Source organism: Prionailurus bengalensis, chromosome A2 (assembly GCF_016509475.1).
Source record: "Prionailurus bengalensis isolate Pbe53 chromosome A2, Fcat_Pben_1.1_paternal_pri, whole genome shotgun sequence".
NCBI classification, from domain to species: Eukaryota; Metazoa; Chordata; class Mammalia; order Carnivora; family Felidae; genus Prionailurus; species Prionailurus bengalensis.
In genome coordinates this window covers 79,763,916-79,787,952 of record NC_057348.1, presented here as the reverse complement: position 1 = coordinate 79,787,952, position 24,037 = coordinate 79,763,916, and the positions used below count along the sequence as shown (strand labels likewise).

Below are 24,037 nucleotides of genomic sequence, written 5' to 3'. Positions count from 1 at the left end.
AGGAAGTCCATTCCTTCTCTCCCTCTTATTACCTCCAAACAAATGCAAGAACAGAACTGCTTGCTTTCTTTGATCCAGAAAGTGGCAGGCAGTAACCACATGAAGAGGTTTCCTATCTGGCAGTGACTATTTTGAGAATTTTTCTTCAAAAAAGGAAGGAAAGAATAAAATGCCCTTGAAATGTAAACTGGGCTCTGTAATCAAGCACTTTAAATCTGCTCAGAACAATTTTCAAGTATTCAACTGCTAACAGAAAGCCTCTTCAAAATATGAACCGACAAAAAAATCAGACCCAAGGTTCATAACTGATATAACAGGAAAAACTTTTATTGTGGAACTCTTAAAGTCCAGTAATTTAAGAAAGAAAACACGGATTAAAAAGCTAGGTTGGGTGATTAATTGCAAGAGTGACCAGAAAAACCCCACACAAGCAGACTGCAGTTATCAAGCAGGCTTGGGGATGGAAAGTTGGCCTATATCTGATCAAACTACCTTGGGCCTTTTAAGAAAATCAGGGTGAAGGCTAAGCATATACAAGCTTGGATTAAAAAAAAAAAACACCTTCTATTTATTATATTTTGCAACTATGATCTTTTAAAACGGTGGCCTTAGGAAAATCTGCTTTGGCAAGCAACTGCAGAGGCTCCTGTGGAGAGGAAGTGAAAAGACTGGGCTTATATACAAGGGCTGCTGGCACGTTCAAAGCGCAGGGGATAGTTCACAGAGCAAAATGTAGTCCTAAGTAAATGGGTTTCAGGCAATTTCAGTGTTAAGATAACATCATTAAGAGTAGAACAGATTGTGCTCAAACCCTGCTGTTTATAATTAACACGTTGCTTCCAAATACTCCAGGGTCCCTGGTAAATAGTCTTCTGCTCACATCCACCCAGACCAATCAGAGTATTTTCATCAGATTCCATGCTGGGCCAGCACCTGTCTGGACAAATCCAATAGAGCCAAAGAACTCCTCTCCCTGGCCAGCTAAGTAGTTGGATGAACACAGCTTGGCTTAGTCATTGTCACAGTGTCCATATGGCTTTGAAGCTTGTTTTCACAAGAAATCATACAAGTATTTTATTATGTCAAAGTTCACCGTCCTATAAACAAAAATAGATAATATATGTTAGTATCCTCACCCCCTAGACTGCTCAGCTTTGTTATGTACGATTCTGGAAAGCACATGCAAAATTATTCACAACTAACGCTAACCAATCCTATAGGGCTATGAAAAGCACCACGATAGGAATGGTATTCATTTTATAAAACGTCACTAGGAACGAGGTTTCTTTAAAAACTTTCCTTTCTGCACCCCACCCCCCCCACCACCACCACCCCGACCCATACATAAAGTTTGCTTTTCTGGAAAAAAAAAAAAAAGGAAACAAAGTTAGAACTATCCAACATTCTTTATTTCAATTATCCTACAGAAAGTTTCGATTTCATTTGAAAGCTATCTTCTTTTTGTCTAAAAACCAGAATAAAGTAATTAGAGATGCAAAAGTATTTAAATCTTCTCTGCTTCTGAACACTGTTTATCTTCCAAAACACCTGTTTTATCATTACATAATGCATAGCTGATCTGTCCTCATTTGTAGTTTTCATTCTTTTCAGTCTTTCAACACTGGGTGACCTGCGTGCGTATTGTAACTAAATCTGTATGATCCAAGAACATGGTACAACAAACAGACGATGTGAATGTATATTTTTGTACTCTGATGGCAGGCAGAATAAAATAGCAGAGGGACAGAGACATATAATTATTTTCCTTTCTCCAAACTCATTCTTCACCATAAATATTCAGACTTGGAGGTTTATTATTTGAATAAATGGTCAAAATAATTAGATATAATGATCTAGCAATAAGTATAAAATTAAAGCTTTAAAGTATTCAATTCTGCAAAAATAATCATCCATGTGAGAACAGCCTTTTAAAGATTCAGTAATTACATGCTCTTATTTATTAAACCATCATCAATTAATGTTTTTGTCTATCATTTTGTAATACACTTTCTAAAAAAGTTTCTAAGCAAATGACTGACATATCAAATGTTGTTTGAAATTTGGAATGGGGAACTGCGAATGCTGCTTATGAAAACACATTTAAAAATAGCTCAAATGAGACGCTATGGCTATTGTGGCACCTAATGTAGGACCGAAGAATACCTTAATTGTTTCATTACAACAGTTCCTTTGAAGAATACTAAACCTTTCCAAATGGTGTAAAAACAATGCCAGGACAATCCTATTATCATTAACAGTAATTAAACAACTAAAAGTAGCTACTAAAATTTAAAAAAAAATCTCAGGCATAAAGACACAAATTGTATGGATATTATATCATACTCTATATTATTTTTATGTTTTTCTTCTGCTCAATTCCAGGACTTCCCAAATTTACTGGCAACAGCGTAACGCTAACCTTTTTTTTTTTGCCCCCAAATGACAAAAAGTACAAACTTCCAGTTGGACAAAACTGTCAAAAAATATATATAAATCATGCTGGTCGAAAATCAGATCCTTTTTAGAGGATCTTAGAAGGAAACAGATATAAAAGGCTATTTCAAACCATAGGCAAAAAGGGAAGGGGAACTGTTCATTTCTCCAGGCATCTATCCCCACAGTAACTTTGAGTCTTAATGTTACAAACCTAAAGTGACAAGGTAAAGTGGATTTAATGTTAAGTTTTATTGTTTTGGGCTTTTGGGTTTTTTGACATTGAGTGGGAAACGAAATTTAGAAGAAGCCAAGATTAAAACATTTAAAATTTAAAACTACAGGATTAGAGGGTATTATGTGATAAAATATGGGACTGTCATACAAAACAACCAATATGAAGACATACCTACAAACACTAAGAGGGAAAAGGAGGACAGAATTGCAACTCAGCACTGACCACTCAGGACAAGCATCTGTATAATGGACTAGGACCAGAAGAAAATGCAAACAAACGAAATACGGTGATTCGTTAGTGGCAGGACTCCTTTATTTTACTCAATCTAGTTGTATAACTTTAGCATAATTTGTGGAAAAGTTTTCTTTGCTAGAATGAATGGACAGACTTAAAAACACTACACTACCTGACTGTATCCATTTATAAAAGCTTCACTACAGCCCATTTCTTTGCTTTGTCACTGGGAAGTACTCAAGCAAACTGAATGACACCCTTAAGGTTTTTGGACTTTTTCAAGGCAGTAAATTACTCAGGAATTGAATCTATAAGATCATTCCTTTAAGACACATTTACTGAGCCTGGTGGCTCAGTCAGTTAATTCACTTGATTTCGATTTGACTCTTGATTTCGACTCAGGTCATGATCTCACAGTTGATGAGATCGTGTCCCACATCGGGCTCTGCGCTGACAGTGCGAGCCTACTTGGGATTCTCTGTCTCCTCTCTCCCTGCCCCTCCCTTGCTCACACTCTCTCAAAATAAACATTTAAAAAAATGTTTAGTCTTAGAAGGAAAAAGAAACACTGAACGCCCAAGATGTATAAATGTCTTTCTCCATCATCTCTCCATCCTCCAATGTAAACAGGTGACTTGGTTACTGACCCCACATACCTTATTGTAGTGGCAGAATTTGAAAGAATAACTACAAGGACATCAAAACTTATGTCACACGTTCCAAAGATTACAGGACTTGGAAACACAATTTGCTGTAAAGAATGCTTTAACTTACGAAGAGTATTATGTACTTTATACATACTTTCTCTGGCTTTTCATGGCTTCAGATGCCATGAAATTTATATAAATCAAATTCATATAAATATGATTTTAAGATTTTGGATAGTTTTTGTACAGGTACAAGAGATACTTGCTCTTTTTTTATTTTTTAAGTGTTTATTTATTTTTTGAGAGAGAGAGAGAGAGTAAACAGGGGAGGGGCAAAGAGAGGGGCTCAAACTCACCAACTATGAGATCATGACCTGAACTGCAGTCAAACGCTCAACCAACTGAGCCACCCAGGCACCCCAGAAATGAATTATTTTCTAAAGTAAGCATACAGAAAAAAATAGGATAAACATAAATAATATGTTTATGACAATATGTTAGTGACAATTTGCCTAGGGGCAATCAATTCCTTTTTTTCCAAGTTTTTATTTAAATTCCAGTTAGTTAACATAGAGTATAATATTAGTTTCCGGTGATTCAACACTTATACACAACACTCAGTGCTCAACACAAGTGCCCTCCTTAATCCCCATCGCTATTTCTCCCATCTCTTCCGCCTTCTCCCCTTTGGTACCCATCAGTTTGTTTTCTATGGTTAAGAGCCTGTTTCTTAGTTGTCCTCTTTTTTTTCTAGGAGTATTAATTCTTAAATCAGAATTCAGAATATTCTAATACAAGTTAGTTAAATGGCATATGTCTAAAGATTTAATTTTCCCTTTATCCTTTTATTTCACTTTGTTGATTCTTTTACTACCCTGAAATATGTTTTTTTCTCATGGGATGCTATTTTATTTCCTTTTACTTTTGTGGGCAGTTTGATTTTTTAGTTTGGTTCTTCTGATAACTTGCAACCAGACAACTTTAAGTTTCAATCTTGTTATCTTGTATTGTCTTCCCAAGGACTATGTAAGAAAGAAACTTAAAACTACCATTCACATTAAGAACATCCTAAGGACAATAATTAATAAGCTTCTCATCAGCTGTCTTTGCCCATATACTACCTCCATATTTTGTACTTCTTTAAAGCCTCCAACTGCTTCTCTGTCCAAACTTTCTCACTGTTCCTTGGTCAGTAAAGTTCTCTATGTCTTCTGTCTCTCCCATGTATGTTTTTTCTCTTCTGGGTTTAAATCTGCAACTCAGCAGAAGGACCTTGCCTCTTCTTCAGTTCTTTCCAATGTCCTGTTCGGTGGGATTGGTGTCCTGGTACCAAAGCTCTGCTCCTCTGAGACTCAGATCATTCCACTCACCACCTTGTATCGCCCTGCCACTATCTCTTAGTCACTGAAAACTATAGCACCCAGTTCAGTCCTCCTCTCCATCCCAAGATCTGTATCAGCCTTAGTGACTTCACGGCACACCTGTCTTACTTACCTTCAATGGCATTTTCTTTTAAAAAAAAAAAACATTTTTTAATATCTGTTTTATTTTTGAGAGAGACAGAACGCGATCTGGGGAGGGGCAGAGAGAGAGGGAGACACAGAATCCAAAGCAAGGTCCAGGCTCTGAGTGGTCAGCACAGAGTCCAATGCAGGGTTCGAACTCAGGAACTGTGAGATCATGACCTGAGCCAAGTTGGACACTGAACCGACTGAGCTACCCAGGCACCCCAATGACATTCTTTTCTACTCTTATGATCACACTCAGAAATATTCCACCTCTAAAAACATAAATTCAGGCATTCTATCCTCTGATCCCCAAGCTCTTTCTTTAAGCTATCTGGAACACCTTGAAACAGGTCACAAGCCCCTTCACTTTCTCCTGATCTACAAATACTTCATGAGTCTTACATTCTAGGCACTGAACTACTGGCCCTCTACTGGCTTCACTTCCTTCCTTCCCTTCCTAGCTCAGACTCCATGGTTATTTTACTTTAAGTACTCACTTGCTAGCATCCACCAAATTCACCTGGCAAAACCCCAATCCTCTGTGATTTCAATAATGTCCCTTTGCTGTCCCAGTACCAGAGACATATGGAATGCTACTGGAGAGGATCACAAGTTTCACAGACTGGTACCACTGTAAATTCAAGGTCAGGAACCTTAAATAGGCCCTCGATACTCCCAGCAAGTTGTTTTTCCTGGTAGCACTTTCTTCCATTCCCCACAGCAGTTATTTCAAATACCCATGTTCCTCTCAGACTGCTATTACTTCTGTCCTTGGTCTCAAATTTGCCTCCTTCTTTACAGGCAAAAAAGATGACACAAGAATACCCTCAACTTCTTGCCACCAAATTCCAAACTCAGCTCCATCTGAATCCACTTTTTCTTCATGTTATAACGCAAGAAGAGTTCCCTCATCCAGCTCATCCAGAGCTATTTCTTTCAACTCGTTTCTAAATGCCATGTTGATAAACCATTTCAAGGACTTGAGGCTTTAATCTCTGTCTCTCGTATCATTGATTCTCCTCTATTACCCCTTTCCCATAAGCATTTAAATATATTCAAATATTTAAATAATAATACCCCTCTCACAACTTCACAACCCCTTTAGTAGATAAAAATCCTCTCTAACAAAAAAACAAAAAACAAACAAAAATAAACTGGAATACAGGCTAATGAGGATAGGTTGTATCTGTTATACTTGTTGCTATATCCCCCAAAGCCTAGCACAGTGATTATAATGGGCAACATAATAAATGTTAAATGAACAAATGAATTAAAAGCATTCTATTTGCTGCATCAATTTTCTTCTAAATACTATAATCTCTGACTTCTAACCCACTGTAGTCCTGTAAGTGTTCCCAATAAAGTTACAAATGACTGTTTTATCATTAAAACAGATGTTTGATTTCCTGGCAGCAATTGCCAGTTTTGACCATTACTCTCTTCCTTTAGGTTTTCCTACTTTTCTTGTGTATATAACTCCATACATAATGGAGTTATATACTCCATATATAATGGATACTTAAGCCTGTATCAAGAGTACTTTTATGTTTTTACCAAACTTCAAAAGTATGATTTTTAATAACTGCACAGTACTTTTCAAAAATAAGAACATACAATAAATTAGCAATCCATTCTCTTGTTTTGAACATTTAGGTTGTGTCTTCTGATCTAATAATTCATTCTCTACCACAGGTGTCAGCAACAGACACACCTACCTCTTCTTTGGTAACTATCCTTGCGATCTCTTATCTCCACCATACCTCAGTTTGGAATGAAACGGTCTCTTTAGCCCCCTTCTTGTTGCTTCCCCCAAACACAAGCCCACAATGGTTCCTTTTCATCAGAAGTTTTACTGCTAATCATTATAGGAAAATATGTACTATTTATATATTTCGCACATACTAACTTTAAAGCATCGTGTTTAAGTTTGAGGTAAGGCAGCGATTGACATACAGTCTCTGCTTTGAGCTTTGTGGACTTATATGGTAGAAAGAAAGATAAAATCTAATTATTGAATTAATTACTTAATTAAAACTATGATAAGTAACAGAAGAAAAGAATGAGACCAGTTTACCTGTATAGTGTGATGGGGGGGGGGGGGGATGATGGTGGTTTAAGAACACTTTTCATTTAAAATGACATTAAAGGTTAAGCTGCAGTTAGCTAGATAAAGGAGTGGAGGAGTTGGAAAGTGCTGCATTTGCAAAGATGGGAAGCAGAATGGTGAATATGAAGAATTAAAAAAAAGCCAGCTGGGTTAAAGTGCAAATACCAAGAGCAGTGTTTGTACTAGATGTGGCCTGGGCAACAAAGTGATGTGGCAGGGGCCAGATCACTTGGGGTCTTGTAGGCTACTTTAAAGATTCCTGGTTTTTTTTTATCCTAAGAGTCATGGGAAATTGTTGGAAGACTTTTTTTTTTTAAGTATAATTGATGTACTATGTTATATTAGTTTCAGGAGTACGAGACATACTGATTCAATAATTCTATATGTGACTCAGTGCTCACACAAGTGAGGTCACCATCCGTCACCAAACATTACTGCCATCTTATTGACTATATTTCCTGTTATTTTTCATCTCCATGAATTATTTACTTTGTAACTAGAAGCTTTTACTTCTTCATCCCCTTCCCACTTCCCCTCTGGCCACCACCTATTTGTTGTCTGTATTTAAGAGTTTGTTTTTTAGGGATGCCTGGGTGGCTCAGTTGGTTAAGCGTCTGACTTGGGCTCAGGTCTTGATCTCGCAGTTTGTAGGTTCAAGCCCCACATTGGGTTCTGTACTGATAGCTTGGAGCCTGGAGCCTGCTTTGGATTCTGTATCTCCCTCTCTCTCTGCCCTTCCCCCATTTGCAATCTGTCTCTCTCTCTCTCTCAAAAATAAACATTAAAAAAATTTGTTTAAAGTGTTTCTTTTTTAGATTCCACACATAAATAAAATTATATGGTATTTGTCTTTCTCTGCCTAACTTATTTCACTTAGCATTACACTCTCTAGATCCATCCATGTTATTGCAAATGGCAAGAACTCGTCTTTTTTTATGACTGAGTAATATCACATTGCATATATGTACCACATCTTTATCCATTCATCTATTGATGGACACTTGGGCTGCCTCCATACCCTGGCTTTTGAAAATAATGCTGCAATAAGCATAGTGGTGCATATATCTTTTCTAATTAGATTTTTTCATAAGGAATTAATATCCAAAATATATAAAGAACTTACATCATTCAACACCAAAAAAATATCCAATCCAATTAAAAAGTAGGCAGAGGATTAAAAGGAATTTTTCTAGAAAGATTAAAAGAGATTTAAAAATGAGTAGAGGATCTGAACACTTTTCCAAAGAAGACATGTAGATGGCCAACAGACATGTGAAAAGATGCTCAACTAATCATCAGAGAAATGCAAATCAAAACCACAATGAGGTATCACCTCACACTGGTCAGAATGGCTAGTATCAAAAATACAAGAAGTAACAAGTGTTGGCAAGGATTTGGAGAAAAGGGAATCCTCAAACATTGTTGGTAGGAAGGTAAATTGGTGCGGCCACTATGGAAAACAGTACAGGGGTTCCTCAAAAAATTAAAAATAGAAATGCTATATGATCCACTAATTGCACCATGCAGTATTTATCCAAAGAAAACAAAAACACTAATTCAAAAAGATACGTTGAAGACTTTTAAGTAGGAGGATGACATTATATTTTTATAAGATCATTCTGGCTATAGTGTGGACAACAAATTCTAAGGGGATAAGAGTAGACAGAAGACCAATTTCGAGGCTACTAGAGAAAAGATGATGGTGGCTTGGTCTAGAGAGGTAACAAATAATATACGTGAATGAATCTGAGATATATAGGAGGGACTTGGTAATCAATAGGACTAATGCTTGGATGCTGGGAGTGTGGGAGAGAGAAAAGTCAAGAATGACTCCTAGGTCTCAGGCCAGCACCATGTGGCAGACTACAGTGCTAACCACTGAAATAGGGAATCCTGGAGGAGAGCTGGAACATTCCTTTTTGTTGGTAGGCAGAAGTAGAGGTTAGAATTCCTGAGTTCAGTTTTGGAAATATATTGATAGAGCTGAGAAACATCCAATAAAGGTCAAGAATATCAGAAAAAAAGGTCTGGCCTTTAAAAACTGGGGAGTTATTAATATGGAGATGGTTAAGTCATGGGTATAGCTAAATTTGCTTAAGGAAGAAGTACAATATGAAAAGAGAAAAGAGCCTAGCCTCAAGGACCAGCTAGATTTAAAGGTCAGGTGGAAAGGAAAAACTGGCAAAAAAGCCTTAGAAAACACAACCAAAGAATAAAGAGGAAAACCAGAAGACTGGAATCATGGGCTCTAAGAAAACAGAGTTTTAAAAAAGAGAGTGGTCCACAGCGTTAGATGCCACTGAGAAGCTCTGGTTTTGACAGACATACTTTCTTCCCTAGAACTTCTAAAATTCTAGAAGTACTCATAATTAGTTTCATCCATTTGTACATGAAAGGCTGTGAAATACTTGAGACGGTTACCAAATCTTTCCTAAGGCTTTTCTCTCATCCCTTAGGGATGAGACATGGTGTCTCACTCCACCACTCTCATCCTGCCCTCTCCCCGCAACACCGGCACCTCCCACTTGTCAAAGCCCCTCTTAAAATGCCAAGCACAGGACAGCACAACAGATTTGTTCTGCCTATGGCAATGCACAGGAGACCTATCACCTCCCTTGAATGAGACACCAGCTAAAATGCTCAGGACTTAAGCCAGGTCTCTCCCACCCTGTTTTAGTACATTTGAGGTTTTTTTGGAGTCAATTGTCCATTAAATCCTACATTGCTGCTATGGGACCATTATTCCAGTCTGGTAAGGTCTCTCAGAATCTTCCTTTTTGCCATCTAATATATTAGCTAATTTTCCCAATTTTGTGTCATTTGTAAATTTGATAAGAGGGTTCATCGTACAGTGAAACTTTTTCATTCTTGGCACTTAAATGATCTTCTCTTGCTTAAATGACTAATGACATTACATTAGGAAGAACATTAATTTTTATATTTAGTGTATCATTTACATAATTCAAGACATTTTACATTAATGATGATTCTATGCTTACCTAGCAATAGCTCTGATGAAATCTAGAGATACAGTGCATTTGTATTTTGGTCCATCAAGCTGATCGTCGTGACCAACCAGGGTTAATAGCTGAAGGGTCACTAGAGAGGTAATCTAAAAATAAGAAAACATTTTTATGAGATGTTTTAATGGGATTACATGATGACCTCATTCTAAAACATTTTACAGCTCCTGTGGTAAAGATATATAACTGAATTCATAAGAAAATCTGCAAAGAATATAACTTTGAATTTGTATACAGATATTTGTACATATACTTAAAGTCCTGGTTAAACTAACAAGAAGCTTTAAGGATTCCATTAGAGACAGCTTTGTTTCATTAATGACTCACACAATTGCTAACCTTTAAAATATACTAATAAAGCACATTCTTTCTCTACTCAGAATTTTATGGGGTTTCTATCTTAACATCTCAGAATATCAAATCTGTACTGCCTTGAGAATTGAGCAGTTACAATATGGATGTGGGCCTTTTTTTAGAGTGCGGTAGCTGGTTAAATGAGAGATAAATACATCCTTCAGGCCTAGGCTTAGTCTTACTTTAAAACTGATCACGAATTGGGTAGTCAGAAAAATACCAGAAGGATTAGTGCTGGTGGAAACAAAAATGCGTTCTGACAGGTCAAATCAAAATATAAGACAATGTCACATTTGTAAGGCCAACAAAAGTATTAAGTATGATAAAATCCAAAAAAGAAAGCTGATTCAAGAGGTGAAATTCTTTGAGCAGCCCATTCTCTTCTCCCTATTTCTTCTCCTCATCTCCTGGACAATAGGAGAAGAGATCAGCAATGGCAACAAGAAAAGATTTGGAGACTTGCTTCATGGCAATTGAAGGGATAAGAGTTTTTTAAAACCTGTAATACCTAGTGACAAGTCTTAGGAATTAAAAATACTTAATTTGAGACTAAAACTTTACAGATGCTTGGCAAACATTCCATGAGTGATTAAAAACAGTAATAGCAGTAATGATTTGCTTGGTACCAAGTATTCTATACACAGTATCTCATTTATTCCTCATAACCTTAGAAGGTGGACACTGTTACACTCACTTAGTGATGAGCCTTAGAGGTGGTAAGTAACTTGCCCCAGATCCTAGAGCTGGTGGGCAGCTTAGCAAGAATTCAAATCTAGAGTCCCTGCTCATCCTACTACACCATACAGACTGGAGTCTCCTCCCATTACAATTTTTAGGAGAAAAGTGTTAGGCAGTGTTCAGTCAGCTGTCATTGCTTTATTAGCAAATTAAAAAATGAACAGATGGTAGATACCACAGTATTTTATATACAGAAAATTCTATATTTAGCAAATATGAAAAATTTTTGCTAATTAGAAAAACACTTTGTGTTAATATATCCAAATATGAAGCTCTGCACTCAAAAAGTTAAGACTTTAATTTCTAATTCAATATCACAAATTAGGTTAAGTCTTGAAATCTTTTTTATCAACGTTCAAGAGTTCTGCATTCTGCAGCTGTTATACACTGTTTTTCAAGTCTATTAGATCAAGCTTATTTACATGGCTGAAATCTTACATACTCCATTTTTTATCATTTCATCTACCAAAATTTACAAAAGGAATTAAAGTTCTCCCATTTTGAGGAGTTTGTCCTTTTTGTAGTTGTTAATTTTTGCTCTATGTTTTTGAACCTGTTACTAAATGCATACACTTAAAAATCACTGTTTTGTTGGCAAATTAAACCTTTTCATTATTATCTAATGGTCGCTTTCTTCAGTAACGCCTTTGACCTACAGTGTATTTTTTTCTAACATTAATATACCTATATCAACATTCTTTTAGGTGATAATGTTTTCCTTTTACACCATCTTCCTTTCAAATGTGTTATTTTCTTTTTCTTTAAAGTTTATTTATTTTGAGAGACAGAACGTGAGCAGAGGAGGGGCAGAGAGAAAGGGAGAGAAGGAGAATCCTTCTGACAGTGTGGAGCCGGATGCAGGGCTCAAACTCACAAACCATGAGATCATGACCCAAGCTGAAATCAAAAACTGTATACTTAACCAACTGAGCCACCCAGGCGCCCTGCAATTTTTTAATTTTCTTAGTTTTAGACAGTTCTCATGTAAACAACATGTAGTGCAATTTTTTTTTATAGCCAGTCTGACAATCTTTACCTTGCTCCATTTGCCTTTATTGTAATGATGTTCTAAAATTTTTCTTTCTACCACTGTATGTCAACCTTTCTTTTTTCTTTTCAAAATTTTTTTTAACTTTTTAAATGTTTTATTTATTTTTAAGAGAGCGAGCACAAGCGGGGGAGGGAGAGATGGGGACAGAAGATCCAAAGCAGGATCTGTGCTGAGAGCAGCAAGCGCAATGTGGGGCTTGAATTCACAAACCGTGAGATCATGACCTGAGCCGAAGTCACGCTTAACCGACACAGCCATCCAGGCACCCTATGTCTACCCTTCTATTTGTTCTTCTGTGTCTTTCTTGTCTTTCATTGCACTAAATTATAATACTCTTCCATTCTATTGTTTGTTCTACTATCTTGAAAGTAGTTATATACTCCAATTCTAATTTGTTTTGATTTCTTCTTTAGCTCCAAAGCTATTTTAGAATTTTTTTTTTTAATGCTTATTTTATTTTATTGAGAGAAAGACAGAGAGGGGGAGTTGGAGAGAAGAATCCCAAGCAGGCTCGGCACTGTCAGCATTTGTGAGACCATGACCTGAGCCAAAACCAAGAGTCATACGCTTAAACAAATGAGCCACACAGGCACCCCAGAATTCTTCTTTAATTTCCAACTCATGAAGTTTTTCCAGTATTTTTAAATTTGGGGTTTTTTTTGGGGGGGAGGGGTGGTTTCTGGAAATCACAGGATATGGTCTGTATACTAAGCAATCCCTTGACATTTGTTGAGACAACTGGGTTCTCCAGGAGGAAAGAAGAGTGCACAGGGACCTGAATGTCACTGTGACAAAGAATGGAACTGACCACAGTTGTCACCCTGCCTGTCCAGGCTGCCAGGCCTCTTCTCTCTTTGTCCTCAAAATGTCTCCAGTCGATGGCAAGTGAGCACAAAACATACCCACAAAATGTACTGACCTCACGCCAGGCAAACAAGATGGAATGAGATAAAAGTCTTCTCTCATGCATAAGTACCTACATGATATAGCCTCCATTTTGCCTCCTTGCCTGCAAAACCTAAAATATTTACAATGTGGCTCTTTACTGAAAACGTCTGCCAACCCCTGCATCAGAAAACTGTTAGGTTCAGATGACTGATTTAACCAATGTGGAAATCGAGATGCTCACTGACTTGCCCAAAGTGATAATGACTGGATGGTACCAGAAACTCAAATGGCTAGGATTTAGGTTTCCTAACTACAACTCCAAAACCTCTGAAAAGCATGTAGTGCTTTCTGCCTTGAATCAGTTTTACTTTTCCTTATATCTTCACTGGATGAGGTAACAGTCTAATACAACTCATTAGACGTTAGCTCTCTTAGCTGTGATCACAGTTCAGTTATGATTTTCTTAGTAATATTTTATATGCATATGAATAAGGTTAATGAAAGGTAAAAAAACAAATCATGTCATTCAACATTTTTACAAAAGATAAGTGTCCACTTACCTAGTTTAAGAATTAAGTTCATTGAAACAAAAATGATTAAAATTAAATTGGTTGTTAAAAATGTGTGAAATAGTGATGTGCCGATCAAATGAGGCCATGTGTAAAGCACTTAGCACAGGGCCTGGGACACAGTATTCGGTAATATGAGGTATTATTTATATTGTTACTACCTATCAGCATTATTTTTCAACTTCAAATTAAATGAGTTTATTTTCTAACAGCCCATTCATTTAGTTAAAACACACTATTACTTAAAAACACTGAATTTCCTATAGCTTACTTAAAAATATACCATGCTTAACTTGTTTAGAAAACATAAAATTTAAAATTACCTGCAGATTAAAAACATAACCAGTTAAAAATTATATGGCCAGATGTAGAGAAAATTAAGGAATGTGAGAACAGTTCTGAAGAAACTACCCAAAATGCAGACTAAAGAGATACAAAGAGGGAAAATATGAAAGAGGTTAAAAAATAGAGAAGACAAAGGCCATACCCCTAATCAAAGATCTAGAAGGAAAACAGAGTTGGACAAAAAGGGGTACCAATACTATCTGAAGAGATAATGGATGGAAATTCATTTGAGGAGATGAAAAAACACTAAAGCACAAAATTAGAGTTAAATAAATCCAAAGAAGGAGAAATCAAAACAAATCCACACCTAGATACATCATCGTGAAAGTGTAGCACACAGAAGATAAGAGGAGTTCACTAGAAAAGAAGGGGCACCTGGGTGGCTCAGTAAGTTGAGCATCTGACTCTTGATTTTGGCTCAGGTCGTGATCTCACAGTTTATGAGACTGAGCCTCTCACGCTTGGGATTCTCTCTCTCTCTCTTTCTCACTCTGCCTCTCTCTTGCTTTCTTTCTCTCTCTCAAAAGAAATAAACTTAAAAAAAAATAGCTAGAGAAGAAAACACAGTATCTTCCAACAAGTGGCAGTTGGACCTACAGATTTCTTAAGAACGATGAAAACCATACAACAGTGAAAAGGTATCTTCAATACATGGTGGAAAATAACTCAGAACTGTACACCCAGAAAAAAAAATGTTTTAATATTGAAGATGAATTAAACACAGTTCCAAACAGAACCAAATGCTTACTGCCAAAAGATCCCTACTTAACGAAATTCCTAAAACATACCTCCAGGTGAAGGGAAGTGATCCCATCAAAAGGTCTGAAATGCAAGAGGGAATGAAGAATAAAGAGAACAGAAAATATGATGGTAAATCTAAATGAATTTGCCTGCAGAAATGATAATAATGCATTGTGGGGAGAAAAATAAGATCAGGGCTTCTGGGTGGCTCAGTCAGTTGAGTGTCCACTTCTTGATTTTGGCTCAGGTCACGAACTTGCAGTTCACGGGATCAGGACCTGAGCTGGGCTCTGTGCTGACAGTGCAGAACCCGTGCGGGATTCTCTCCCTCCCTCTCTCTCTGCCCCTTCCCTGCTCATGCTCTCTCTCCAAATATATAAACATGAGAAGTAATTAATTAATTAACAAAAATAAGAGTAAAGTGCACAATACCAGTAATATGTAAATTGGGAGTATCGAAAATGAAGTTAAAATGTTCTAAGGTCCCATGGTATCTGAGAAAAGTAAAAGTACTTACTAAATTTTGACTTCAATAAGTATGAATGTTATAATTTTTAGAATAACAACTAAGAGAATAAAAACAAGAGTATGTGCTTCTACATTAGTAAAGAGGAAAAACTGAATTATAAAAATAATCCAAAAGAAAATAAGAAACAAAAATAGGTAGGTGAAATTGAAAGTATAAAATCATAGATATAAACAAAATTACATTAGTAATCATAAGTAAGCTAACTGCTGCAAATAAAAAACAAAGACTGACTGATTGAAAAAAATAAATCCAACTATCTACTGTTTGGGAGAGATACCTCTAAAACAGAAGAATATGGAAAAGTGAAAAGTCAAAGGACAGAATGAGATACATCAAACACTAAAAAGAAACACGAAGGTATATCAACACAAATAAAACCTGATTTTAAAGGCAGTTTAGGGGCGCCTGGGTGGCGCAGTCGGTTAAGCGTCCGACTTCAGCCGGGTCACGATCTCGCGGTCGGTGAGTTCGAGCCCCGCGTCAGGCTCTGGGCTGATGGCTCAGAGCCTGGAGCCTGTTTCCGATTCTGTGTCTCCCTCTCTCTCTGCCCCACCCCCGTTCATGCTCTGTCTCTCTCTGTCTCAAAAATAAATAAACGTTGAAAAAAAAATTAAAAAAAAAATAAAGTATGCTATTCTTTAAAAAAATAAATAAATAAAAAATAAAGGCAGTTTAAAGAAAGGTTAACTTAATAATGAGAACATGCAGGCCCTGCATTTGAGATCTTTTTTTTAAAAAAATTTTTTTTTTCAACGTTTATTTTTTTGGGACAGAGACAGAGCATGAACGGGGGAGGGGCAGAGAGAGAGGGAGACACAGAATCGGAAACAGGCTCCAGGCTCTGAGCCATCAGCCCAGAGCCTGACGCGGGGCTCGAACTCACGGACCGCGAGATCGTGACCTGGCTGAAGTCGGACGCTTAACCGACTGCGCCACCCAGGCACCCCAACTTGAGATCTTTACTATGAAGGGATGGGGTAAGTATTACTGAACATCAAGACAAACGTGTTATCCTTCCTATTTTGGAAGCAGGTAGGAATCATGATGAGAAAGTAGGCCTGAAATTTTATGGATATATAGAAGAGTTAACATAGTTTCTTGTGGCAAAATGCATTCATTAACTTCAATCTTTTCTATTTTTCTGTAAGGGATTCATTTGCTAAAGTAGGTTAGTAATAGCCAATTGAAACTCACACATTAATCTTCCTTATTATTAAACACAGGTTTTTTTAGTATTTTTAAAATAGAAAAAAACATTAATTACCTTTTTCTTCCAGTGGCATCTCCTTATATTTCTTATAACTTCTACTTTCTTATGATTCAAATACCCTCATATACTTAATCCTTGAACTCAAATTGTATGCTAAATTACTCTTATGCATTTTTCAAAAGAAACACACAAATCTGTCTTTAATCTATTTAAGTTAGAATTTCAAGAATATTTTTGGATAGCCTATGCTGTTATTACTTTTATCACATTAGTTACAACAAATTTCCAAAGGCAGTAAATTGAACCAGAGAGCCCCTGAAAATCATTACCAGAATTCCATGGATAATCATGTAAATTGTGCAAAGGAAACAGTATCACTTTAAGATGTAGCAGTCAAAAGGTATTTCCAAACTGTTAATAAGATGGCTGCTCAACTTTGGGAGGAGGGGAAGGTAGGATTCAGGAAAAACTAACACACAAAAAAATCCAAAACCAAAATGAAGCAATTAAATTAGGATGTGATTTTTTAAATTAAAAATTACTAATTTCAGAGATTTTTTATTCTGTAACCTTATCATATGAACAAAAAGAACAGACACACAGAGTTTAAGAGAACATTACATATAGCAGTGTACAAATGTACCAACAATTTAAAAGTACTCTGCCAGTTTATTAAAATATTACTAGAGTAAAACTGACAAAAATCATGTACAAAGATTAACTTGTGGGGTGAACATTTTGAATCTCAAACATATGAACTTATACCTAAATGAAAACTTGTAGGAAAAAACACATGAAACTTTGGAAAATTATTTCTATACACAAAGTTCAAGAATATCCACCTTCCTCTCCACTAGCCAATTCTTAAAAATTATCTAATATTTGTTTCTAATTGTATATTCACAAAACTCTTGAGGACTTGCTCTAGGTACTGTGCATTCAAAGATAAACAGGACCACAGAAAAAACTGATTTACTTCCTTGCACAAGTTTAAATGCTCGTAACAACATAGTGAAATCGTACCTCCAGGTTGGCATTAATACCTGTGGTTTGATATGGCTGGTGGGAATATGGCAGAAGTCTCTAGACAGTGAAGGCACTCAGGACCAGATGCATTACAGTGTCTCAGTTTTGTGTATGCACGTGCATGCATAAGGTAGAGATGGGACCAGAGTCTTTCCTATCTGCTGCAGCAACCAATCCTGTTGTCAGAATCATTCCCATTGTTAACGCCCCAAATGCAGGAAGTGATTCTGGGTAAGGCTCTGTTTCTAGCAAAGAAGAATAAACTGAAATATACTGCGGTCAATAAAATTAATGTCTTAGAAGAATTTAATCTTTATTGGAGATAAACTTTCTAAATAATAATGGTAAAATATATTTGAAGATACTGAAAAAAAACTTAGCACTAATTTACAGTAGGCTTCTCATGCAACTCAACTTTGCAATTACCTTTGAATATACATATATATTTTAAAGTTTATTTATTTTGAGAGAGAGAGTGAGTTAGCACAAGCAGGGGAGGGGCAGAGAAGGGGAGAATCCCAAGCAGGTCCCATGCTGTCAGTGCAGAGACTAACAAGGGGTTTGAACCCATGAACCAAGAGATCATGACCTGAGTCGAAACAAGAGTCAGATGCTTAACTGAGCCATACAGGTGCCCCTACCATTGAATATACTTTATAAACAAATACTAACAAAGAGCCTAGAAAGTAGGGCTGGAAAGAAAACGTAAAAAAATAAAAATACAGGAGAACTTCTGGTCCAGACAAGATGGCATCGATTCATATTTACTATCTTTCCCTGGACAACTATCCACCCTGGAAACAATAAGAAGCAAACAAAGGAGGATTCTGAAAGGTGCAAAGGGGAACGCAGACTGCTTATGGGCCCAGGACTAGAGGAACAATATAAAAGCAGGGAGTCCTATGACTCCCCACCCCAAAGCACAAAGTAACCCAGGCCTAGCATCCCGTAATTCCCAATCCAGAACAGAAAGCTACCCAGGCAGGTCTATTCTTCCCTGACCGGAACAGGAATCCTACCACCACAAAACTGGCAATTATGAGTTCTATGTCTCAAAAAACTATCCTTCATGAATAAAGTGGAAATAAAGAGCTTCTCATATGAGGGAAAACTAAAGAATCTGTCACTAGCAGACCTGCCTTTAAATCATGGTTAAAGTAAGTTCTTTAAACAAAAAAAGGAAACGATAAAGGAAGGAACCTTGGGCATCAAGAAATAAGACAAAACAATGGAAAGAGCAGAAACACGATAAATCAAATAGACCATCTCCTTGTGAGTGTTCTATATCATCTCTGATTAAAAATTATTCCACCAACCTGATACTCAAGACAGTAATATTTTAAAAGGGAGAAAGAAAAGGGGTCTAACTGGAAGTAAGGTTACCATGCTTCACTGGAAGTGGTAAAACACTGATATCACTTATAAAACTAAACATGCAATTATTAGATTATCAGCAATTGCACCACTGGGCATTTATCCCAGAGAATTGCATGTTCATACAAAAACCTGTACATGAATGTTCACAGTAGCTTTATTTGTAATAGCCAAAACCAAAACTATCCAAACAAAACAAAGAATGGAAAAGAGGCCACATGTCCCTCAATGAGTGAATGGTTAAAGTGTGGTACATCCCTATCATGGACTACCTCTCAGCACGAAGAAAAAAAATGAACTATGATACATGCAAAAACTTGGATGACTCTCAAAAGAGTTAATTATGCTGAGTGAAAAAAGCCAATCTCAAAACAGTATACTATATGATTCTGTTTCTAAAAATTCTTGAATTCATAGAACTTTAGAGATGGAGATTAGTGGTTGCCAGGGATTGGTAGAGGGGGTAGGAAGGAGGTAGGTGTGGTTATAAAATAGGGGTCTTTGGAGTGATGTCACTGGTCTGTATCTTGACTGTGGTGGTGGATATACAAACCTACACATGGGATAAAATTTCACATAAGTATGCACAGATACACACAAAAATAAATATTTGTAAAAGTGGGACATTTGAATAAGATCAGTGGATTGTATCAATGTCAACCTCCTGGTTGTGGTACTATAATTCTTTTTTTTTTTTTTTTTTTTTCAATGTTTATTTATTTTTGGGACAGAGAGAGACAGAGTATGAACGGGGGAGGGTCAGAGAGAGAGGGAGACACAGAATCGGAAACAGGCTCCAGGCTCTGAGCCATCAGCCCAGAGCCTGACGCGGGGCTCGAACTCACGGACCGCGAGATCATGACCCGGCTGAAGTCGGACGCTTAACCGACTGCGCCACCCAGGCGCCCCTGTGGTACTATAATTCTATAAGATGTTACCTTGGGGGGAAACTGAATAAAGGGCACACAGGAGAAGAGATTCCATTTTATTTCTCACAATTACATGCGAATCTAGAATAACCCAATTACCTCCAAAAAAATACATATAGAAGATTCAATAAAACAAATACACAAGAAAAAAATTATGACTATGTATGGTGAAAAGTGTTAACTAGACTTACTGTAGTGATTTCACAATATATGCAAATCTCAATTCACTGTGTTCCACACCTGAGACTAAGATAATGTTGTAGTCAATTATACCTCAATAAAAACACATATACATACATAAATACACTGATAAAATACACAATAGAGAGCTTTGAGAAAGACTTTATAAATTGCCTGAATAAATCTGTTCTCAAAATGTTTAAGTACCTACGAAGCTAGGTATCTACTTAGAGAAATAAAAACAGTTTTTGACTCATATTTACAGGGATTTAAACCAACTTGATAAAATATTGCTTAAAATGGGCAAATAAGAGATGTTAATTATTTCAACATTGATATGGTGCTGTGGTGAGCCTGTGTTGATTTTAAAAAGCATATAGATTACAGATTTTCTTATTGAAAGCCAGATGATTAGTTACGACTTGTGGTTCAGCAACAAAGGATTTAAAGCTGCTGGTTTCATGCTCTGGGCCCATAAAGTCCTCACAAAGTTGCTATAAACCTGTGGCTTGTACAACTTATTTCTCTAGAACATAAAATTATAACAGCAAAACTATTATTATGCAAATCCCAGGTTGGGATTTACATTTTCCCAAATTTTACTTTTTATTTCTATATCTTAAAACTGTGAAGGTTTTTCAGTTATGTGGGGGCTATAAAAACCAAATGTTTCAAACTTATTAAAAACTAAAATGTTTCAATATAAAAATGACTATAAAATAAAATTCTGAGCTAATCCATCAGTACTGAAAACTTTGGAGATCAATGCCTCATTTTATGGATGAGAAAACAGACATCATAAAAGGATGAATGACATTATCAGTCCCTGGTCAGTCACCCCAAACAAATATGTTGAAGCACTTTAGCAGATGTGTCGAAATTATTTACTCTAAAAGTCCCAGTGAAAAAGAATACAACACCTATACCATGCTGGAGATTTACAAAAAAACATTTCAGAGTTCCAAAAATAAATTTTAAATTAAGCATCTTTAACATATTAAGAATTTTAACATATTAAGTCTTAAGAATCTTTAACATATTAAAAATGTTTAGCCAAAATAATGCCTCACTTTGGGTGCTGATGAATATTACAAGGTGGTCTGCAAAGAGTATTAACTACTGTACTAAAGACCCCAGTCAATACTTTTATCTTTTCTTCTAGAGTCCTTCTAAATTTCTGAGAATGACACATATGTAACCTGGCATTCCTTTCTTCCTTCAGGATCTAGCAGGGAATATGGACAAAACTTGAGGGTGGGTGGGGGAGAGCCATGGGACTGGTTAATATTAGATACCACGGGTAATTAGTGATATGGGGACTGGAACCTACTATTGAGTCCCAGCTCTATAGATCAGATACAGCATTGATAGATTATAAATACAGACACTGTGGTAGGCACTTTAATTTCTTCAGTCCTCACAACAATCCCACCATGAGTTAGGTACTATACATAAACCTCTTTTTCCAGATAAGGAAACAACTTCAAAGAGGTAAGTGTTCAAGGTCACTGAGCTAACAGTTATAAGAGCACCACCGAATTTGAATACCATCTGAATCTAAAGCCCATATTTCTTACACTACCCCCAAAAGGGAGCTACAGTACACAGGGAAGAGGTCACTTTGTTGTGATAGACTCAAGAAAGCTTTATGGAAGAGGGGAGTAAAATAGTAACTCTAGAAGCATTACACCCTGGAAGGAGGTCCTGTGAATATGCCAGAAGTTAGAAACCCAGCGGGAAAACCACTACAGACAAAACAAAGACCTTAATGAAACTGTAGCAGAAAGGATAAAGAAATATGTCCACATAGGCAAATGTCCTGCCCTAGGGATACAGGTAACAGCCTTGAGAATTACTATTCAACAATCATGTGAACAAATGATCAGATGTCAGGGGTGTGATTCACCAAAGTAAAATATTAAGTGGACTTTATTAACCTAATGAAATGTTAACTTTCCATAAACCAGACTGCACATTACATTAGATATAAAATCATTGCTTTTAAGGTTTAATTTTAATTTTTATTTATTTTTTAATTTGTTTTGGGAGACAGAGTGGGGGAGGGGCAGAGAGAGAGAAAGGGAGACACAGAATCTGAAACAGGCTCCAGGCTTTGAGCCATCGGCACAGAGCCCAACGCGGGGCTGGAACCCATGAAGCGCGGGATCAGGGCCTGGGCCAAAGTCGGACACTCAACGAACTAAGCCACCCAGGAGCCCCTTAAGGTTTAATTTTTAAAAGATAATTTAAGGTGGGGAAATTGCATGATTTCTTAAAATCTAAAATTAGGTAATGTTAAAAACGGTATCCCAATGCAACATTTCTTATACATTTGTGAATTAAAGATCATTTACAGAAAAATTTATGACACTAAATCATACAAAACATGTAACAGTTGAAAAAATTAAGTTAGGATAAACATTAAACTTTTAAAAAGCAAAGGTAATGGAAAGGTCTTTCCTGAAATATTGAAATCATTCTCAAGAAGTGTCATTTTAATTATTTAAGTAAGTTTAAATTTTTGTATGGAAATCATTTACCCCCACTTTTTGGTTTCTATTACCTATTAAAGCATATTCTTTTGCCAATAATTTCCAGATTTTAGGAGACTACGTACTGTCTTCCACAGCTGCTTGCCTATTGTGTCAAGCTCAAATCTAGATGAATGAAATTCAAACGAACATGAAAGTAGCCTAGGGAGTCGGTTTTTTCCAAGTCAGAATTTGGATTTTGTGCCAGGAATACAGAATAAAGTTAAAAAAAAAAAAAAAAAGGTGGAGGGGACTATAAGTCAGGATCTAGATGAAGATACAGACAACTTGAGAAAAGGGGAAAAAAGAGCTTTGGGAACTAGTTAATATTAGTGTTAAGTTTTAGTCATATGTTGCCACCGATGTTTTTCCTCAAAATAAAATTTCTGGTTTTTAGCCCTTGGTTTAAAAATGAACAAAGGGCATCTGGGTGGCTCAGTCAGTTAAGCATACGACTTTGGCTCAGGTCACGATCTCGCAGTTTGTGAGTTCAAGCCCCGCATCGGGCTCTGTGCTGACAGCTCAGAGCCTGGAGCCTCCTTCAGATTCTGTCTCTCTCTCTCTCTTTGCTCTTCCCCTGCTCATGCTCTGTCTCTCTCTCTCTCAAAATAAACACTTAAAAAAAATTTTTTTAATAAACAAAACCCCTAAAATTCTGAAGCATCTTACTATCAAAAAAGAATGTTATTTCCCTAGCTTTCATGCATTAGCAACATACTAACCACAAAGAATTTTATTTTACTTTAGTTTAAAATAATCAATCTGCCTAATTCAAGTGCCAAAGTATGTATTTTTCTCCTGTGAATAGCACCTATGTCATGACAGAGGCATTCACAAAGAAAAATTAAAAGTGAACACCTCCTTACACTTGGATATTTTTTAATTAACATCTTAAATGGGGTCGTGCAATATTTACTTAATTAATCTTTGCTCTGTATACTATTATGTTCTTTGTTCTCATCCATGTAGGGGATGAGCTGATTATTTATGTCTTAACAAGAGGAGTTCATGTACCACAGTGAGGGTTTTTTTTCCTTAATCTGAGAGGCAGTCACTAACAAGCTTCAGCTGGAAGTGCTTGATGTTAAAACAGTGTGAACCTGCTCCTGGGCTAATAAACTATGTTCTTTCTGCCAACGAAAGGAAATCAATTTACAACTGTAATTAATTTTTAACATGCTCATTATTTTTATACTTTCATAGGTTGATATCTATGTCAATTGATTTGTGAAATACCCTGTCCTGTTTGTCCTGGAGGAGCTTTATAACTTGAAACATATTAAATTATTTAAATAAAAGAACTTAACATATGATATGTTAATGCATGAGGTTCACACAACCCAACAAGCACATTTGATCTGATTTCAGGTGACGTGATAGTT

General features: G+C 36.5%; 1 protein-coding gene across 1 annotated transcript in view; it reads right to left on the bottom strand.

Annotated features, from left to right (window-relative positions):
- Positions 1–306: 306 nt before the first annotated feature.
- The window catches only part of ORC5 (origin recognition complex subunit 5), an 80,967-nt gene continuing 57,236 nt past the window's right edge, over positions 307–24,037 (bottom strand). Inside the window, exons 13-14 of the mRNA XM_043588657.1 lie at positions 10,167–10,279; positions 307–1,097 (exon numbers count right to left, since the gene is read on the bottom strand). Coding sequence (XP_043444592.1) covers positions 1,052–1,097; positions 10,167–10,279 — 159 coding nt within the window. The 3' untranslated portion in view covers positions 307–1,051. The remainder of the gene's footprint in view (positions 1,098–10,166; positions 10,280–24,037) is intronic.